Source organism: Drosophila melanogaster, chromosome 3R (genome assembly GCF_000001215.4).
Source record: "Drosophila melanogaster chromosome 3R".
Lineage (NCBI taxonomy): Eukaryota > Metazoa > Arthropoda > Insecta > Diptera > Drosophilidae > Drosophila > Drosophila melanogaster.
Window position 1 is genome coordinate 31907818 of NT_033777.3, and position 18521 is coordinate 31926338.

The following is an 18521-nucleotide window of genomic DNA, read 5'->3' on the forward strand; positions in this document are numbered from 1 at the left end:
CGATTTGGGCCACAAAAGGTGGCTGGTCGGCCAAACAAAAAGCCCAGGCCCTGGCAGAATGTTAATTAAATCCGTAATCTACCATCGGTGAGTTGCGGAAAGAGAAATGTTTCTAAGAATTTTCCGGGCCTAAATAAAGTTGAGAAAATACTTGCAGAACTAAGCAACTGCATTTGACGTCTGCATTGAGCTGATCAAAGGCATCCCCAACAAGCACATAATGAAGAGACTATTTGAAATATTCATAAATAGCCCGTCCGGCCAGCAGCAAATGCCAAATGCCATACACAATGTGTATGAATGTGTGCAGAAAGCCAGAGGAATGCACCTTTATTTTCTATCCCATTGTTGAAGAGAGAAGCCTTTGCATGAAAATAACAATTAATTCTTTGTTGACCTCTTGTTTTTCGGCCAAATTTGTTATGTATTCTTATTGATTCGTAGAGGCAGAAGCAGTCGCAGTCGCACTTATTTAAGCCTGGTGCCTAAAGCCACAGGCCGCCGGCCAGACTGTTGCTGAAGTTCAATTGGAAACTTTTGTCAAATTAATTAATTAAACTACGCTGCAGCCGGGGCAAGACGACACGAAGCAGTGACCTAGCAGTGGTATTAATAATTGAAAGCCGTCCGGTTGAAGTCGTCACTTTGTACAGGACATGGCCCGAAGTTGTGTGAGCGGTGGCCAGCAAAAACAAACAACTGAAACGGCGGCCAAGGATGGCAAAAGTTCTAAAGTTCATCGTGCAACTTCGTAGGCCGACTTTTCCGGTGGCCCCCTTTCGTTTCTTTACCATGAAAAAGTTACGGCCTTTAAGATGCCTTTAAAAGCGTTTAGTATTGGCTGGCGGGGCGGCTTCGTTTTAATTTTAAGGCACATCAAAATCAACGCCAAAGCCTAATTAGTGCTGGGTTGTTTGCCTCGACTTGAGGGTGACTAAACAGAAGATACAACCCTCCCTGCAAATACATAGTTGAAAAGTTGTGGGCTAGCTATCATTTTCGCATCGGGCGGGTTATGAATGCGCGGTTTTGTCTGCCTCAAAAATCAACTGATAGAGAGCTCGGCGAAAGTTTTGCCAACCAGCATGATAAGCGCATTTACATGTTTATCAGCTTAGACAAGGAGGAACGTCTGGAGCCGTGGGCAGGACGCACTTCAAGTCATTAGGCAAGTAACTAACCTTTTGTTTATGGCTGCTGAATTTCTATAATAACAATTATGAAAATTAGCCGGGCGAAGCTAGAGGCCAGACAAAGCGGAGCGAAGGACCACGATGGGTGGTTGCCATTGTTTTCGCGGCTAATTAGGTTTGTGCCAAATAGGCAGAAAAGACGCTACTCACTGCAAATATGCCCTGAAATTAAATTAGTGTACCATACTCGGGGGCGTGCTGCTGACAGGCCTTCTATGCTGCCACAGTGAAGTGGAATTTTCAGGCTTTCTACTTACTAATTGAACCGGCATTCGGCCATAATCTTGTGGGTAACTCACCTGTAAATAAATCGCAAGAGAGAGAGACAGGCAATTTGATTAGCATGTTGAATTTGCTTTATTGCAATTGGGTTTGTAAAATCTTTTGAGCAATCAAATCTAATTAAGCTGGGCCCTAATCACTTTTTGTGGTTATCTTCACCGAGCTGGGCTGGAAATCAGGAGGGGTGAGGGGACACATATTGGCCCCAATTGTCAATAACAAATATATCGGGCCCATTAATTATGTAACTTAATTAGCAAAGGCGACAAAAAGTAAAGTGCTTCGATGTGTTCGGCACTCTTTATGTGCAAGCTGCCATTGTAATGGTCAAATAAATCCCTTTTAATTAAGAGATAAACAGAAGCAATTAAATTATTAATTATTGCCCCACACACAGGCGAACAGAAATATTGCATTGAAATATGGCAGACTTTATGGGGAAATATAAAAAACCATGCGCTAATCCTTATGCATATGAAATCAATAATACGCCTGGCTTGTAAGCTGCTAATTGTTGCTAAATAAACAAAGCTAGCAACAAAAAAGCCTATCAAATATTTATCGCCTGGCAGAGGAAATCAGCATCATGCAGGCGGTCAAGCGTAAACTTGTAAATAAATAATATCCCCAGTTCATAAATATACACACTAACATCACGCAACCACCAGAGGGCAGGGGTTTCACTAATTTATCGATCATCATCCGTCAAGGCTTTTAGCGCCCTGCCAAATATGTTTGCACTAATTGATTTCCTCTTCCTGCCCTCCTGCTATTCATACGCCTCGCTTCGCAGGGCCACCATCGATTTGGGAGGAAAATCACGCTGTGACAATTGCGTTTGGCAAATTTTCGCTAAACAATTTCAGCGCAATGAAATTAGGCGATTGAATTTAAAAATATTCAAATATTTGTGATCAATTTAGCAAAAGTCAGGACAGATAAAACGCATTTGATCTGATCACTTATAACCTAAAAAAAGCATTTACTACCGTAGCAAAATTCGAAATGCTGATCGAATTTTGATGTTTACGTAATAATGGTTGGCTGATAAATCGCGGCTTATTAGCCTGGCTTCGACCAACAAACCAGGCTAACCAACTCAAATATCAGTTAAGGGGGACCAACCGAGCTGTCATTGTTTGTCTGGCTGACCCTTTTGCATAATGAAAGTAACGTTGTGGCAGCCATTTTGCGGTTTGACAAATGTTGTGTCAAATTCGGCAACACAGCCGCAACACAGGAAGCGTTGGGCGGTAAGGACGTTAGAGATCTAACAAAGCTGGTTTTGGTTGGGCCAACCACATTCTGTTTGACTTGACAACAACGGTGAGCTGACCAGAGCAACCGCTGCTGTCGACAGCAACAATATCATCAGCGTCAAAAGCAACAACCGGGCTGCAACATGAGCAACATTAAAAAACATTAGACCAGAAATCACTTGGCAGCAACCACCTCGTTTGTTGCAGGAACACTCTCGCGCGCTACTGGGTGATGTGAGTCACCGGTGCAACATCTGAATCCACAAAATGCGGCTTAGGCGCAGAGTGATGATGATGTTGCTGCCTGTTACCTGCTGGGTGCTGTCTGCCTTTTGCACTGAAATCTATAAGGTCCTGGAGTGAAACTCAGAAAATCAGATTAAAAACCAAAGAGAATCGAAGAACATTATTAGCCATAGAATGCAAAATATGTTTGCAATATGCATAAAAAATGTGGTATAACCTAAAGGACGTAGTTCCCTAATAGGGTTTCTTTGTTTTTTGCAGTGTGCTATGTACGGTTGTCCTGGCAATGATTTGTTGGCATTTTCCTGACTAGAATACCCCGAAGCCCGAAAGCATGGGGAAATTAGAGGGCAGCTAACCAGGGAACAGGCGCCATCATCGTATTACCAAAAGTCGTACCCCATTCCCGCCTTTGTCAGCCACCCTGTGTAAATGTAATCCCAATGTTAGGGTCTGGGCCCGACCACTTGCTAGTCACACACTCCATTTATTTTTCACCCCTTGACTGCCTATTCCCGCCCTGCTCAGCCTCAAAATGCACTATGAAACCGCAGCCAGCATTCGGGGATACTGAACTCAGGATCCTGGAGCGGCTTGTGAAGAGATGCACTTTTCAAGCTAATGCTTTTGTTGCCGACCTTGTTTGTTGTGTGTGAGCCGCCACTTTTGGGGCACTTTGCAGAAGCCAAGTTTTGGATCTCAGCTCATTTACATATTTGAGGAGCGGGGAAGCTCAAGTTTTGCTATTTTCGCTCCGAGTAAATGCAAAAGTTTTGCCTTTCGACTTCGAAAATTTGTCTACGAATTAGTAAATATTTGCTGAGGCATTAGAAGCATCCTCGACTGGCCATTGCCTAGACACCAAAATCGTCTAGAAAATCGGCTGCCCAGAGGGGGTCAAGGCAACGGAGATAAAAAATACAAAAATTCCCTGCAAAATTACTGTTAAATATTTGAGTAGAAATTACAATGAAGTTTTGAATAGTTCGGTTGCTTCCGTTCGACTTCAACGAAATTGTCACGGCTACTATAAGTCAGAGTTCAGCTATAAATTTGAATAAATTAAGATTGATTTGTTGTTTGCTAGACGGAATACGGTATAAGCCGGAGGAGAGCTGAGGCAAATAAACAAAAACTCATAGTCAAACAATAAGGAAAACACACATAATATTCCAAAAATGTTTTCCCGCAAACACACAGCACACACATTGCGAAATGCACACAAAAGCCAAAAGCAAATTATTTAAATCAACATTCGCTGCGGCCGCCGGTGCAGAAGAAGAAGCCCTGGACGAGGACGAAAATATTGTCGAATAAAATGTGGGAAAGGGAAAATACATAAATACAATGTCTCTTGCATATGAAAAACGTTGGCCGGCATCCATCAACACATTCATTTTCTGGGCAGGACCAAGTTCAGGGCAGAAGCAGAAGCAGATGCAGATGACGAAGCAGAGGCAGTCCGAACTTTCTGCCATGTATGTAAATTTTTGATTTGTGCCGAAAAATGCATAAATAACTGTTAATATTTAATATTGTTAACTTGTAAATTTTAAATGAAATATACGAGGACAGCGAGGTCACAGAGAGTGGAAGCCCGGCTCTTTGTGGCTTGACTGGAAGCTGGATGTTGATGATTGTCCCTTGTCCAGCCCCTTCCCCAGTTGCATATGAATTATGCAGTTTTTAACAAAAATCCCGCAGCAGGATTTACATGGCTGGCTGGCTCTCTCTTGACCCTTTGTGTGCGGATTCCACTGTCCTGACAAAAGTTAAATTGTTTCTTGTTTTATTTTATTACGCTCCTGATACATTTCCCATTTGCTTGCAGAATTTTAATAATTTTTTTTTTGTTTGAGCTGTTAAATTTGGAAATGACATTTGTCAGCAAGATAATCGGAATGGGACCGCTGTTGATAAAATTTAAGCCCTAATCAAATATTCAAAGCTGCTGCAGCTTTTTAGTTTAGTAATTACAAAATGTACCCCAGAATGCCGGGCGTATGAGCCTAAGTCCTTAAGTGCAGTTCAGTTAAAATGTGTGCGTGGTTCTCCAACATCCGCCACTGCATAAATCATCCATCCAGATGACAAAAAATATGCAGAAAAAAAAACTGTGGCAGAAAGCCGTTCAATTCAAAACGTGTGGTCCCAACAAAACAGAAAACTAAACAAAAAGCTTGTCGATCTCTGAAAAAAAAGCCACAAAAATTCTATCCTGGAAAATGTTTGACCATAGCTGTCTATTTATTTTCGCCGTTGAATGGTGCAAATTTAAAACTTAAGCACGCCAGCCAACCAACTGCCAGCAAATATCAAACACCAAACACTAAAGACGCACGCATACACCCACCATCCGTTTTTTCATTTCCTCCGTTCTGGCCATGGAAAAAGCCATAAAGTTTTTATTTATTTGCATTTGCTCACGTGTGCATGTTTAATTAAATTTCAAGCGCCTGAGAAGCCGCCATCGAGGCTCGGCTGGGGAATTATTTTTTCGGTTTCGGTTTTTGTTTTGGCCAGCGAAAACAAAATATATACATGCGAACGCCTGCCGCCTTCTCTTCCTCCCCCTCTTCCTTTCCGAAAAGTTATGTCTAACAGCCAGGTCCTTCGTATGTATGCCTAGCGTACGATGCAGTTTACGTAACGAAAATTGAGTTGGACATGACCAAATTGCGGTTGGTTTGGTTCGCTGCCTCCTTTTTGTTGTGCGCCCTTGTTTATGAATTTTTTTGCTGGCCGTGTAGCCTCTACTCGGAAACTGATGAGTGGGAGCCACTGCACTGCACTGCTGGAGCGACCCAAGGCATGCAAATTGGAGCGTGACGTGCATTTCGCGAGCAATAGATTCCATCTGGCGTGCATTCCATCTTCACGTTAAGTTTTCGGTCACACCAGTCAGCGCCTAAAAGTAGGCATCAGCTTAGGCCAACTTGACAAATGGCAAAAAGAAGACGACTCGCAGGATGTTAAATTAATTAAATTAAATCGTCCCTAGTTGCTTATAAGCCTAGACAACGTGTGGCGCCGAGTGTGTGTCTACCGCATTTTGCACTCGCAAAAATATAACCAAGAAGATGCGATAATAGATGTCGATAATAGATGGCCGGCCAACTTGAAAAAAGTTACGATGACATCATCGCAATTTTTATGCGTTATCCTTGCGCAGTTTGCTTTCGAGTTCTCAATGATGAAGGTAGTTTTAGTTTTTGAGAAATGCTTTTATAAATGTCCAATAACTAGAATATACCACAACCAAGTGTGTGTATTAATAACAACCACTAGCTGCTACAATTGTCAGCTTTTTCGTTCGTTGACATCTTGTTTAGTGAGGAAGCTCAGAAAATTTGCAACTGTTTTCTGCAGCGTGGAGATTTTTGTGTGTACAATTTATGCGCCTCATTAGCTGAGCACAGAGACAGAAGAAGAGGCAGAGGAATACGACAGGAGCAGAGGGCAAGACACACTCATCATCATCATTAGTCACCGGTTGTGCGCGCCTAAAAATATTCCAAGCGTTTTACATTTGCTCAAAGGCCAGCCGCCACGACAGTCTCGCCCAGTCAAATGAAATGGTTTTGACGATGTTTGACATATTTCAACACGTTAACAAACGAGTGCGAGGGTGGAATGAGGCACACGTGCTCCTGGTTCTGGCCCTGTTGCTGCCGCCACTGCAGATATATGTACATATATGTATGTAAGCCCGAGAGAAGATTTTTCATATTTGGAGGCACATATTTCAACGCCACGAGAAGAGATTGCTGCAGTCGCCGTGTCCTCGTGAGTTGTTGAAAGGGTTGAAGTGCCACAGCCCCGTACTTCCCCCATCCCAGAAAAAGGAAAAGTAAAAGTGCGACTAAGACTCAGGCCCAGCCTGTTTCTCGCATTGATTTTGTTTTGCTTTCGCTCGCCATTTCTGTGAGAGCTATGCTATGCTGCACAGCTAAAAACATTCATCCGAAATCGAGAAATATCTATTACAATCAAGCAACACCTCCAAGTATACAATACAATGACTTATTAAAGAAATATTTAAAAATACATTTGCCTGTAGAACCAAAGAACAACCAGTCGGACTGATATTGATACTGATATGCACACGGCTTTTCTTCAGGTGTGTTTACCGGCTTTCCTTGGACTCATTTCATTTTCCCGCCTGCGTTTTACTTTACTTTATGCCTTCCTCTTTTTTTTTTGCTGTCTGTGTAAGGGCTTTTTCTGCTGTTGGTTCGGCTTCGTATCCTGCGTTTGCCTACTTTTTATGTGTTCTTATTTATTTGCGCTGCTTTGCAATTTCAAAAAGTGTTCGCAAAGACAGGCCACGAAGGCAGGACCAATGGCTTAGGGAAATGGCTGACTGCTGGCTCTCCTTTCTCAGTGGACTATTTCGTGCCAAGAAGAGGCTCGCGTGCTCGGCTGCCTTATATTGCAAAGCGGGCATAATAAATATTTGACGCTTCATAAATCTTTAAAGAGTTGCCAAAAGCAGGCGCTCACGGCTTATTTCGAGTGCCTATCCCGTAGCCACGGGCCTTAATGGAATCGCTACTTTTCGCCGCTCTACGTTTATGCTAATGACTTGGCTGTTGCAATTGGAACCGGCTGCTGCGCAAATTTGACAACAAACAGGGCGGAGCACAGGAAATGGAGGAGGGAATCCACTTGGGAAACCCTTGCAAATTGCATGAAGGGGATGCCTACAAAATCTTGGCCACAATTTTCACTTGCACTTTGGACCGGAGTAGAGCCATTTTTGATTTCCCCAATGATTTGCATTAACATTTTTAGCACCACGCAGTTCCCGTCGATCGTTGTGTTTGGCAGCTCACCTTCGAACCTCCATCCCCCCTCCCCCCCCGGGCCAACTCTTTTTAACTCCCATTCACACCCACGCAAACAGTCGCACACAGCCGCAGACAACGGTCAATCGATGAAGCGTAAGCACATTATGCGGGTTAGCTGAGCACAGGGGTTAAGCTCGCTCGCAAATGAACTATTGTTTATAAACTTCCCCACAAATCGGCTTGGGGCCAGGACTCGCACACAGGTTTTGTTTTGGCCTCAACAGTCCTCTGGGCATTTGAAATTTCTTCAACTGGATATTATGTAATTAAGACCCATGCCAATGCTTGCCATATGCAGGCTACATATTAGCTATTTTAGCATTCTCATTTATCCATAGAATCCAAGATGGATGACAATTACTTTTTAAATTGAAAACTATCATTATTATGAAATTATATATTATATTATTATATATTGAAATTATATTGAAATTATGTATTAAGGTTGCGCTCGAAAAATATTTTTAGCAGTGCGCCTTTCCCAGCTAGTACTCCGCCCACCGCCGCCCAACCCTTCTAGATTCGCAGCCTTTTTGCATCCCGCACACTTTCATATGAGTGCATAGTTCTTCTGCAGAACCTCATTGCCGGGCGACCCAGTTCATTTAAATTTGGCATGGAGCCAAGTCAAGGCAGCGAGCCAAGCAATGAGCATTAAAGTTATGCTCGTAGTTGGGCCGGGTGGCTTAGGGGTGGGCAGCAAGGGAGGTGTGTGCCCGTCCAGGCGTTGCTTGTAGCTTTGTTTGTTGTTAAGTGTGTTAACAGGGTTTATGCTGCACACTCGCACAGACAAACAGGGAATCCTGCCTGCTGGATGCGGAGTGTAAGCCCACACATCCGTGAAAGGCGGCTGTCTGCTCCTCCACTTTCACATCGCCTTTCGCTTCCCTCGTCCTGGGAACTCTGTGTATCTTATTAGCGTTCAGCTGCTGGCTTTAAAGTGGTTGAGACGCTGTGAGCTTTAAGATGGCGCTCGCAATTCGCCTTCCTCATTGTCGTAGCTTGACAACTTCCGACAGCCGTCCATCCACTTCCACACACAATCGCACTCACCAGCGCCACCCCCAAAGGTGCTGCTATTATTATTTTTGTGAAATAAAAACCGCAATTACCTGAGAGTAAAATATATGGCAGCCGGAGCAAATAAACCAGAGAGTGCGTTTGTGCCGGTGAGTGTGTGACATAAAGCAAACAATATGGCGACACGCAACACTAAGCAGACGGAGGAGAAAAGGCTCGAGGAGGGGCAGGCGGCAAGAAAATGGGGCCAAGTTTCCCGTTATGTTGCTGCTGAGCTACGAGCAACAATGTTGCAGCAACTCGAGTGCACCAACATTAGTTCTGGTCGCGAATAAAAGCAAAAAAATAAGTGTAAAATTAAATTAAACGAAAGCGTCGATGTGTGAGTGAAAAAGGGAACTGGCCCCCAACACCTTCACCATTGAGACGCATTGTTTTTCCCTCTGTTGCTCTTTCGCGTTAAGCACAAAAATTGAGTAACTGCACGTGAATGAAAATGAAAACAAAGCCAGAGGGGACTTCCTGCAGGACGAACGATGGACGAACTTTCGCGCTAAAAACTTTTGCATTTCTTAACTAGTTTTTGCTATTGTTTGTTGTTTTCCCCCACTTTTTTTGGGGTGCACAAAATGCGGAAAATTAAATTGCCCCGCGAGCGTTCGCAGGTCCAAAAACACGGAGCAGACAACACGCAGCCAAACAATAATTGAAATAAACACTTAAAAACTTTGACTGCAGCACTTTCTTCGTGCTTGGTCTTTGCTATTTTCCTTTTGTTGAACTGGAAATAGTTTTAGTTTTCTTATAAGCGTGCTGCCTGCCGCACTCAGTTAAATTCTATAAAGCTGAAAAGACAGATTTCCCGACGGCTGTGAAAGCAACAAAGAAGTAGTAATAGCACTGCATACTTTTGTGCGTTGTGGCACTCTAATTATAGCTCTCGTGATTTAGAGACAATTACGTAAATATAATTAAGTCATTGAAGCGTTTAAGCAAGAGTCAAAAGGCAATCACAAGGACACAAAGCGCTGGCCGCAAATGAATTTTTCACAACATGTCCTGGGGCGAGTTTAGTTTTTGTTCTTGTTTCGGTTCGCAGAAGAAGAGACCACAAACCATTCGTTGTGTTTACATTTCGCACATATGTATGCATGTATTATGGCCACCCCAGAACCATGAGTTTTCTAATCTAGACCAACGAGTTTATCAACGTCAAATTGACAAATAGCATCTCTTTGGTCACACATTGCTTAATTATAACGTATAATTATGTGGGATTAGACTGTGCCGGATCCTAAAAATGTTTATTTATTTAAGTCATAAATCGAAGCCATTAAACCAAACGCTGCTTATGGCAGATCGAATATAGATCAATATAGATTAATAAAAACACGAATAAAAGACCCCAAATATCTTTAAATTTCTGTACTCAAAATATGGAAAATCAAATAATCGAATGGAATTTTCTTGTTATTTCTACCATTGTAGATATTTGAACTATCCAAAAAATGGACATTCCAATTAGAGAATGAAATTGTTGTTCCTTAACTAAACGAACAGGCCTGTGTATCTCTGTACGGCCATTTACGGCTATTGTACACCACGGCCATTTATTGGGGATGCTTTAAGTAGCCAGAAATAAATGTATTATTAAAATGTTGGTACATGTTGCTATTGCGGTTGCTTTTGCGTGCTTTTTCTGCCACAAAGCCCCGCTAATTAATTTGATTCGTTTTTTGCTGCCTCCTTGCGTTTCTAAATAGCAACAATTACTGCCAAGGAAACACATTGCAGAACCATTCTGTGGGCTTGGGCCGGTAACAAGGATCATAACATTTTCCTCTTTGTAGGTTTTTTGTTCTTGGTCGCTTTTTATGAACATTCCATTGGCCGAGACTAAAATAGGCGAAAAAATTAATATCAATTTTCGAGCTTTGTCTAGGGCTATAACAACAACCCACTTTGTTGTTGCTGGATACTGCTGCTGTTGACGTAAATTGTAGATTATAATCAAATGTATTCTATTCCGTTTTGTGAATTATTTTCGTGGCTTTATACGCTGCTACTGTGCTTTAGCGTAATTTTTTATATTTTCTTTGCGTGCCTTTGGGCTCTGTGAATTTGTCCTTTGGCTAGCTCTGGCTATATTATATTAATAGCAATTACTCATAATTACTCGCTCTCTCCTGCATGGTTCTCCGCGATTCTGTTTCCCTGCAATTAAGTTGATTACAACAGCGTGTGTGCGTGTAAGTTGCACTCTCCCACGAAAAAGACTTGATTATGGAGGGGTGCAAAACAAAATTAAAAAGCGAAAGGTTAGCTGCCGAGCACATGCTTTATAAATCACAGTAGCTCCTTCTTTTCTCTGTTTTCTTTCCCAACTGACTTTGGCTATCCTTCGTTTTTCACTCAAATTCAACTAACCGCCTCGAGCGCCGTGAAGAAGCCTTCGTATCTGGGCTGGGCATCTCTCTTGTGCGCTTTAAGTGAGGTTATTATTTTCGCCTCTCAGTGGCTCACACATACACTTGGCATCTTTTGCTGATAATAGAACTTTTGGCCGCAAGACAAATTGTGATTCAACCGATGAAATTGTGGCACTGTTGCACTCGAAAATTGTTTTGTATGTTTGTTTTGGAAACTATTTATAAGAACTGGGAATTCTTTTAATATAATCCAAGTATTTCAAATAATAAAATACTAAAAACAAAATCTTTTATGATTCAATGTGAAGCATACCGATTGAACCTGAAGCGAGTAAGAAGCCACTTTTTTTCTAAGTGAATAACGGCTCTCCATCTTCACTTGGGTTACTTCCCTCAGGCCGACAATCATCATCAGTGTCAGCAACAGGAGGCGGATCCGCTGGCTTTTGATGCAAGCGGTAAGCGCGTTATCCCAACCGAATCCGAATTCGAAAGTGGGCTGCTTGTCTTGTGCGTGTTTTCCGTAATTGAAAAGCGAGAAGCGCCGAAACGGCAAAGCCGCTTCGCCTGGCAGCTACAAGTGGTGCTGGATAGACAAGTCAAGGACGCCCCGCTGCTGATTGACAACATATTCAAAACCCAAATCATCGACCAATGCTGGCGCTAACGAGCAGGGCCATAGAGGGCGGGCGGGCGTCATGTGCGAAAATTAATTAACAAAATTGCGTTTTAAAAATGTGATGCGCGCTCTAAAAAAAAGGCTGCAATTACCGTTAATGAGTTTAACGCCAAAGGCACCACCAAACGCATCTCCTTGATTTTCCTCTTAACGAGCAAAGCCTTTTAGACATTACAAAAGTTTCGCAGCTTGTCTATTTTGATGTTTTCGTTCTTTAGCTACCCTTTTTTCTGTTGGGAAAATATTTTACTTCCTTCTGCACTTGGCTTGTCTTTGACTATGGGGTCGTGTCAAAAAAAAGTGCACAAGGCACGCAACAAGTCTTGACCTGAACTTGGAACTTGGCCAAGCACCTTTGACGTGGCTCCTGGAAATTACCCTTTTTACGTGGCACATTAATTTCGAGCAGGTTCACAGGGTTCAGTGGGCAGTCAACCCCAAACACACCCAAATACACGTACGCTTCTCCACATTTGACCAGTTCATTGAAGCGATTTTAATGTCAGGTTCTTTTCATGGGAACTATTGCCAAGGCTACCAACCCTAAGAGTGCCACAAATGGCAGTAATGACTACCAACGCTTTGATTTCGACTTACAGCACTATCTGCCCATCCATCAGCATCCAGTTGCTGCTCTATTCTTTATTTTTCCTCCGCCGGATTTGTCTCAATTGGTAAATGGAAGCCAATTAGTGGCCGGCTGTGTGGCCAAGTGTTAAATTAATTACCTAATGGCTGCACTCTTGAATCGTAGCAAAGTTTGCTTATTGAACTCTTAAATAAAATGCACATGCAACCTACTCGCACTATTTGCCCATAGATATATCTGTACGCAATTGTGTGTTGACTTAATTATATTTGCAGTGAGGAAAAACGGAATTGCCGGTAATCAGAGCTGGAGAGTCGGTCGAGGCGAGCCAAGTGCTGCACAAATAGCCAGTTCAGGTGGCGCACGTTCTTTTTGGGTTAGGGTACGGGCTGACCCATGACAATGGCAGAGCAAATATTAAACAGCCGTACAAACATGCTATATGCGTTCACTGCTAGAAAAACTTTAACTATAGGCGACTGATTTTGCTCAAGTTTTCGCTTTCAAGTTTTGAGTAAAACATACCTATATGCAAAACGAACAGTAGTGGAGTATATGGAGTATAGCCTAAATGAAGGCTCAAATAACGGAATGGAATAGAAAGGTGTTTATTTTTCTCTGAGTACATCGGATGTGTGTGGTCAAAGTCGAAGAAATCTTGACTTGACAACAAATCGAGTAATAAAAATGGCCCGCCCATAGCAGTCAATACAGGGAGACAACAAAAAAGGCCAGGCTTAGACCATGATCCCCAAACGGGAAGAACGGTGCACAGTATGTGAGAAATATAAACTTAAATATTTTATGGCGTTCAAGCTGGCAACACAAAGGAGCAAGTGGGAGGAAGGAACTGATGCCAGGTAAGTGCCGGTCGCACTGAAATAAAATTGCATACTTCATGGCGCAGGATGCGGCAAACACAGCGACAGCAACAAGGAGCACCGACCAGAAAGAAGCCGCCTGCCAGACGTGTTTGTCAGCAGGCAGCGAAGAAATTCGATGAAATTTATTTACAGTTTAAAAAGTAGACAAGTACCAAGGAGCCGGGTGCAGAGAGGATACGACTGCAATCGACTCTCGTGCGTGTCTGCATGGGTTTATTTAAAATTCAATTATGGCACACAATTGTCGACTGCTTGCCGCAGTGCCAAGAGAAGCGGGTTGGTTGCGGAAATAAAACGCCAAGATAGCCAAGATACTTATGGTACAAATAGAAATAACGTCTGACTGGTATTCAAGTATATTGAAAATCTTATGAAATTGCTTACCAAATAGTTCAGTTTATATATATATTGTTCGTCGATCCTTACCTGCAACAAAATAGAGAAATGAAATTGAAGTTAGTCAGGATCTGGCATTGGGTTGGCTGGCTTATAACTAGGACATTGGACATTACGACGATTTTTGGGTTATCTAGCGGCACACAATATTTAATTTCATACGACAAAAACTAGATACGTAAGGAACACGTTTTTCAAAATCATAAATTCTCAAAAAATCAAATGACGTAGAAGAAAAAGCAAATATTTATGAAAGGTAATCAAAAAATACCTAATGAGGAATATAATTATTTTATGATATAGATTTCCTTATTTCATTTAATGATGTACCGTTTTCAGGAAATTGCCTCATCGGATCATTTTTCAAGGCCAACCATCGACATTACGGTTGCCTTTCAATCTAATTATAATTTATGTCATTGGAATACAACCTAGAGACGCCATTTTCGCTGACTTCATTGTCTGCTGCCCATAAATTTAATATTTCCCGAGGTTTCCATATCTGAATCACCATCTGTAGTAGGAAAAGCAAAGACAGGGAAGAAGCGCGTGTCATTGGGACATCCGAAATCTTGTTAAAGAAATCTCAATTATCAACTTTTATTGATTTGCATAGCAAACTCAGAGCAGAAAATGGTAAGTTAGCCCACCAGAGCTCAGTGCTATTTACGCTCCATTTTCCAAGCTTTTCACTTTCGTAGAAGAACGAAAAAATGCACGAAAACAATTACGATAAAAATGTGAACTCGGCGTCTCTTTTGACTCGGTTTTGTTCGGTTCTGCCTGTCCCATCTTGACGAGATGAATGGGGCTTTGGTTAGGTAACCTGCCATGAGACAAGCTTTGAGCACGGATAAAAGCAAATTATGATAACAATAAAGATTTAACTAGAGGGAAGTTTGAGTGGGCGGCATGCGGGGCGCTGTCAAGTGGCATTTCCATGGTCCTGTCATTGAGAAATCGACAGCACAAAGGACCTGGCTAGAAGCAGGGACAATTTAAATAGACATTTATCTTGTGGAGCACACACTCTCACACCAAAAAATGGGAAGCCCACGCACACACACGTGCTGGATCCTATAATAAAATTACAGTGACTGCGGCTGAGCCATGACGATAATGCGACTGACGATAATATGGGTATCCCCAAAAACGTACGAGCGAGAATCTGATTTTGTGAATGTTTGTCCCGAATTTTCTTACTTGTTTTGTTTGATTTTATTTTTGCAAAAGCAAAAACAACCACAACATTTTCCCACCGCCTATCTAGCCCTAATTTGTGTTTTCTTTTCGCGTTGCTTTTATACTCCTTTATTATTTTCTTTATAATTTTTAGCTTGGCAAATGTTTTTCAAAGCATAAAAATACTTTTATATTAACTTGTTTCAACACGCACTCAAACCAAAAGTTGTAGAACATTTTTGGTTTTTCTTTTAAAGCACACAGACTTTTTGGCCCAAGAAAAACAGCAAGTTGCCTGAAAAGAGCGGCTTCAGGAACAGCAATAATAATCACAACAACTGCGCCGTGTGTTTATGGACGAAATTCCCATTTTTAGGGGAAAATCTGGAAAAAGTTTCTATCGGCTATATAAACATCATTTTCGTTGAGTGGTTTGAAAGCAAGCGCCGAAAAAGTTGGAGCCTTTACGATTTGCCTAATGCGTTGGCCTATCTATCACCCCGAATTACAGCTAGTCGCCAACCTATTAAACTGCAATAAAGCCATGTCTTGGCTGGCTGCCAAAATTGAGTACAGCAACAGTTAACCAGATTTTGGCTTTCCTAATTGGCTGCCTGTTGTTTGTTGCTGTTTGCCCGGAGGGCCAACAAACGGGAAAGAGAGACCAGAAAAAGAGCAGCATGCGAAAAAACTGTTGCATACTTACTGGAGGCACCCGTAATAACTTTTGCTGATAATATGTGTCGGTGTGTGTGGCAAAAATAAATAAAATACTTTTGGCAAGGGCTTTTTAAAGGGAGCCTCTTACGTGCAGGGTCTTCTCCCCTTTGTCTAGGAAAAAAAAACATAAAGGAAGGCGGCAGCATAGATTTCGGCATATCGATAGCAAGCGCATTGCATATTTGCTTTTGAGCTCCCCAAACGGAGCAAGCAGAACACTTTTATGGCTGCTGGCAAAATTTATGATTTCCCCTTCTGACTTTGTTAAAAAGGGATTTCGTTTTGAACAGCTCGTTACCTGGCTTCCCCTTCCACTGCCTGGTTGGGCGTGCCACAATTTAAGCGCTTTAAAATTTGCAGACCTTATCAAATTATGGCAATTAAAGCAAATTAGCTAAGTGAGCACAAAAGCGTTTGCGAAATCCCGGTATCAAAGTTCAAAAGCTCGCCAATAGGAATTTAACTAAACAAAGTACTAATGAACTTGGGCTTATGGCACAGACCGACCGGCTGGGAAAATTGATTTGCATAGCAACCGAGGCATGTGGCATAGTCAGCCAAATCGCAAGACACTCGCTAAGCAGTTTAACTATTTAGAGCAAGAGCACGGGCTGAAGCCCCACTCACGGCTCCCTTTGGTCCTTGTGTGTCGCACTCCATGGCAACTACAGTTTGAGGTGCACGCCGCAGGCTGAAGTGTCAAAGACATGGCCGTCACAGGCTTGCCTGCTCACAAATGTTGACAAGCTAATGAAATGTGAGGCCCCCAAATTGATACACTCTGCAGGAAGACGATGATGAACTCACTCCACAGAGCTATTTACTGTGAAGAGGAGTCCCTAGCGACCTTTTTGGAAGATGGGGCTGGGTGCTAAGTTGCTGCTAAGACATTTGGTTATGCAAATCGAAATCATAATGAAATCAAGAATGGAAAGACTGCTGCTATCACTTCAATTTCTTCCGATTGATTAATGCGTAGTCTATGGCAGAAACTAATTTAAAAAAAAGACAATTCGTGTATCGCCTATTTTGGCGTTTTGCTTATTTACTTGTTTCAGGTACATATGAAGCAATCCCATAATTTAGTTAAGTTGAAGTTTCAATTCATGACACATACATTACGCCGATTCCAAAAAAAAAGATGGTAACGCACTAAAAGAAGACCTCAAACGAAGGTATAAAATATGCGATTAATCGGCCGTATCGACGGATATATCATACCACGAGGAGAATCGATTCAAACCTGAGCTCCAAAACAATTTGCCGAGGACATAGAAAGCCCCAATGACGTATGAGTGGTAAATCACATCAATATGTAACTCAGTCAGCAGCCAGAACCCAGAAAGCCAAAGCAAAGTGGAGCAACAACAGATGGCAAAGATGTTTATCTAAGAGCAATGGTCCAGGAAACACTTCCTCTACTCGCTGTCCCTCGAATCCACCCACATCTAGCGACCCCACGATTTGCTATGCAATTTTACACACTTGACCATTAAACGTAGCCATTGGGAGCAGTTTGCATAGCAATGAAGCAGGGACAGAGGCGTGTTCGAGGTCCGAATAGAAAAGCAAGGAGTTGGAGTTGGGTCAACTTTATGAAGAATGAATGATTACGTCAGACCAGAGAGCAGCTTAGCTTAGCCAGCCAGATGAGGATGATGACGACGATGATGGCTAACCGCATCCAGGAGGTGTGTAGTTGACTGTAAAAACTTCAATGAATAAATTTTTCTCCTTCGAGGTTGCCGTAAAAAGCATAAATATGAGCCAGACACACAGAATACAAGGGAAATAGTAGCAGAGTAAATTGATCGAAATGAAAATGCTCATAAATTTGCATCCGATGGGCCAAATATTGTAATTGAGAGATGGAATTTATGGACTATCTGATAAAAAGTGAAACAATTTAGCCCCTTTTTGGCTCCAAAAAAAAAAGGAGAAATATGAATATATCTCAAATGAATATTACTCATATTAGCGCATCCAAATTAAACCGAATGCCATTTAATATTTGTATAATAAATAAATGATGATTACAATTAAAGGAGTTTCTATATTAATATTAATTAATATTAATCCGCCGAGCATATATATTAAGTATATTTTGAAATTGTCTATAAAATCGGTCAACTAAAAATAACCTTTGAATAAATACCGAAACCCCATATTTTTTGAAAATTCTGCTTGGCCCTCGTGACTCTTGACGATTTGTCATGTTGACACAATAAAACGTCAGAAGAAGCTCCGAAACCAGGAAGAACACGAATGGGAAAAAATGTCAAGTAGATTCTATGGAATTATGACAAACTGTCTCGAAAATGCTGAAAATACTGTTAACGTTTTGGCTCCGGACCAATGCGAGCTTGGACAAAGCATGAGGAAAAAATTATATGAACTGCAGCTCCTGCTTTTGTTGACTGACGAAAGGAAGAACGTGGCGTATGAGCAATGTCTGCTGATGAGAATGATGAAACAGCAGAAAATATGCCAGGGGGAGGGCGGCATGCGAATACAATGAACTTGAGTGGAGCCGCTTTGCTGGTCTGCCTGCATTTATGAGCATAAAAAATTGGCGCCGCATTTACACAGACAATCAAGCGCAGTCTTCACTTTTCCTGGCTATGAAAAACGGGAGAAAATCGCTTGAAAGGCAAAAGGCGGACCAAAGACGACAGGCGACAATGGCCGGGTTTCAGCCCTTTTTTGCTCTTTTCCTATTTCTGTGCCTCAGCCTGGCAATTGCACAACTCATCAAAAGTCTGCCCTCTGGACGGACTTCGTCCTGGTGTCTG

General features: G+C 42.0%; 1 protein-coding gene across 25 annotated transcripts in view; it reads right to left on the minus strand.

Annotated features, from left to right (window-relative positions):
- Positions 1-18521, minus strand: part of heph (hephaestus) — a 168534-nt gene that overhangs the window by 60831 nt on the left and 89182 nt on the right. For 3 of the 25 annotated variants that reach the window (NM_001104522.3, NM_001260469.2, NM_001260470.1), the window contains one exon: positions 13816-13857. The exons of the other annotated variants lie outside the window; for them this stretch is intronic. In NM_001104522.3, the coding sequence (NP_001097992.1) occupies positions 13816-13857 (42 nt within the window). The remainder of the gene's footprint in view (positions 1-13815; positions 13858-18521) is intronic. 25 annotated transcript variants of the gene reach the window in all.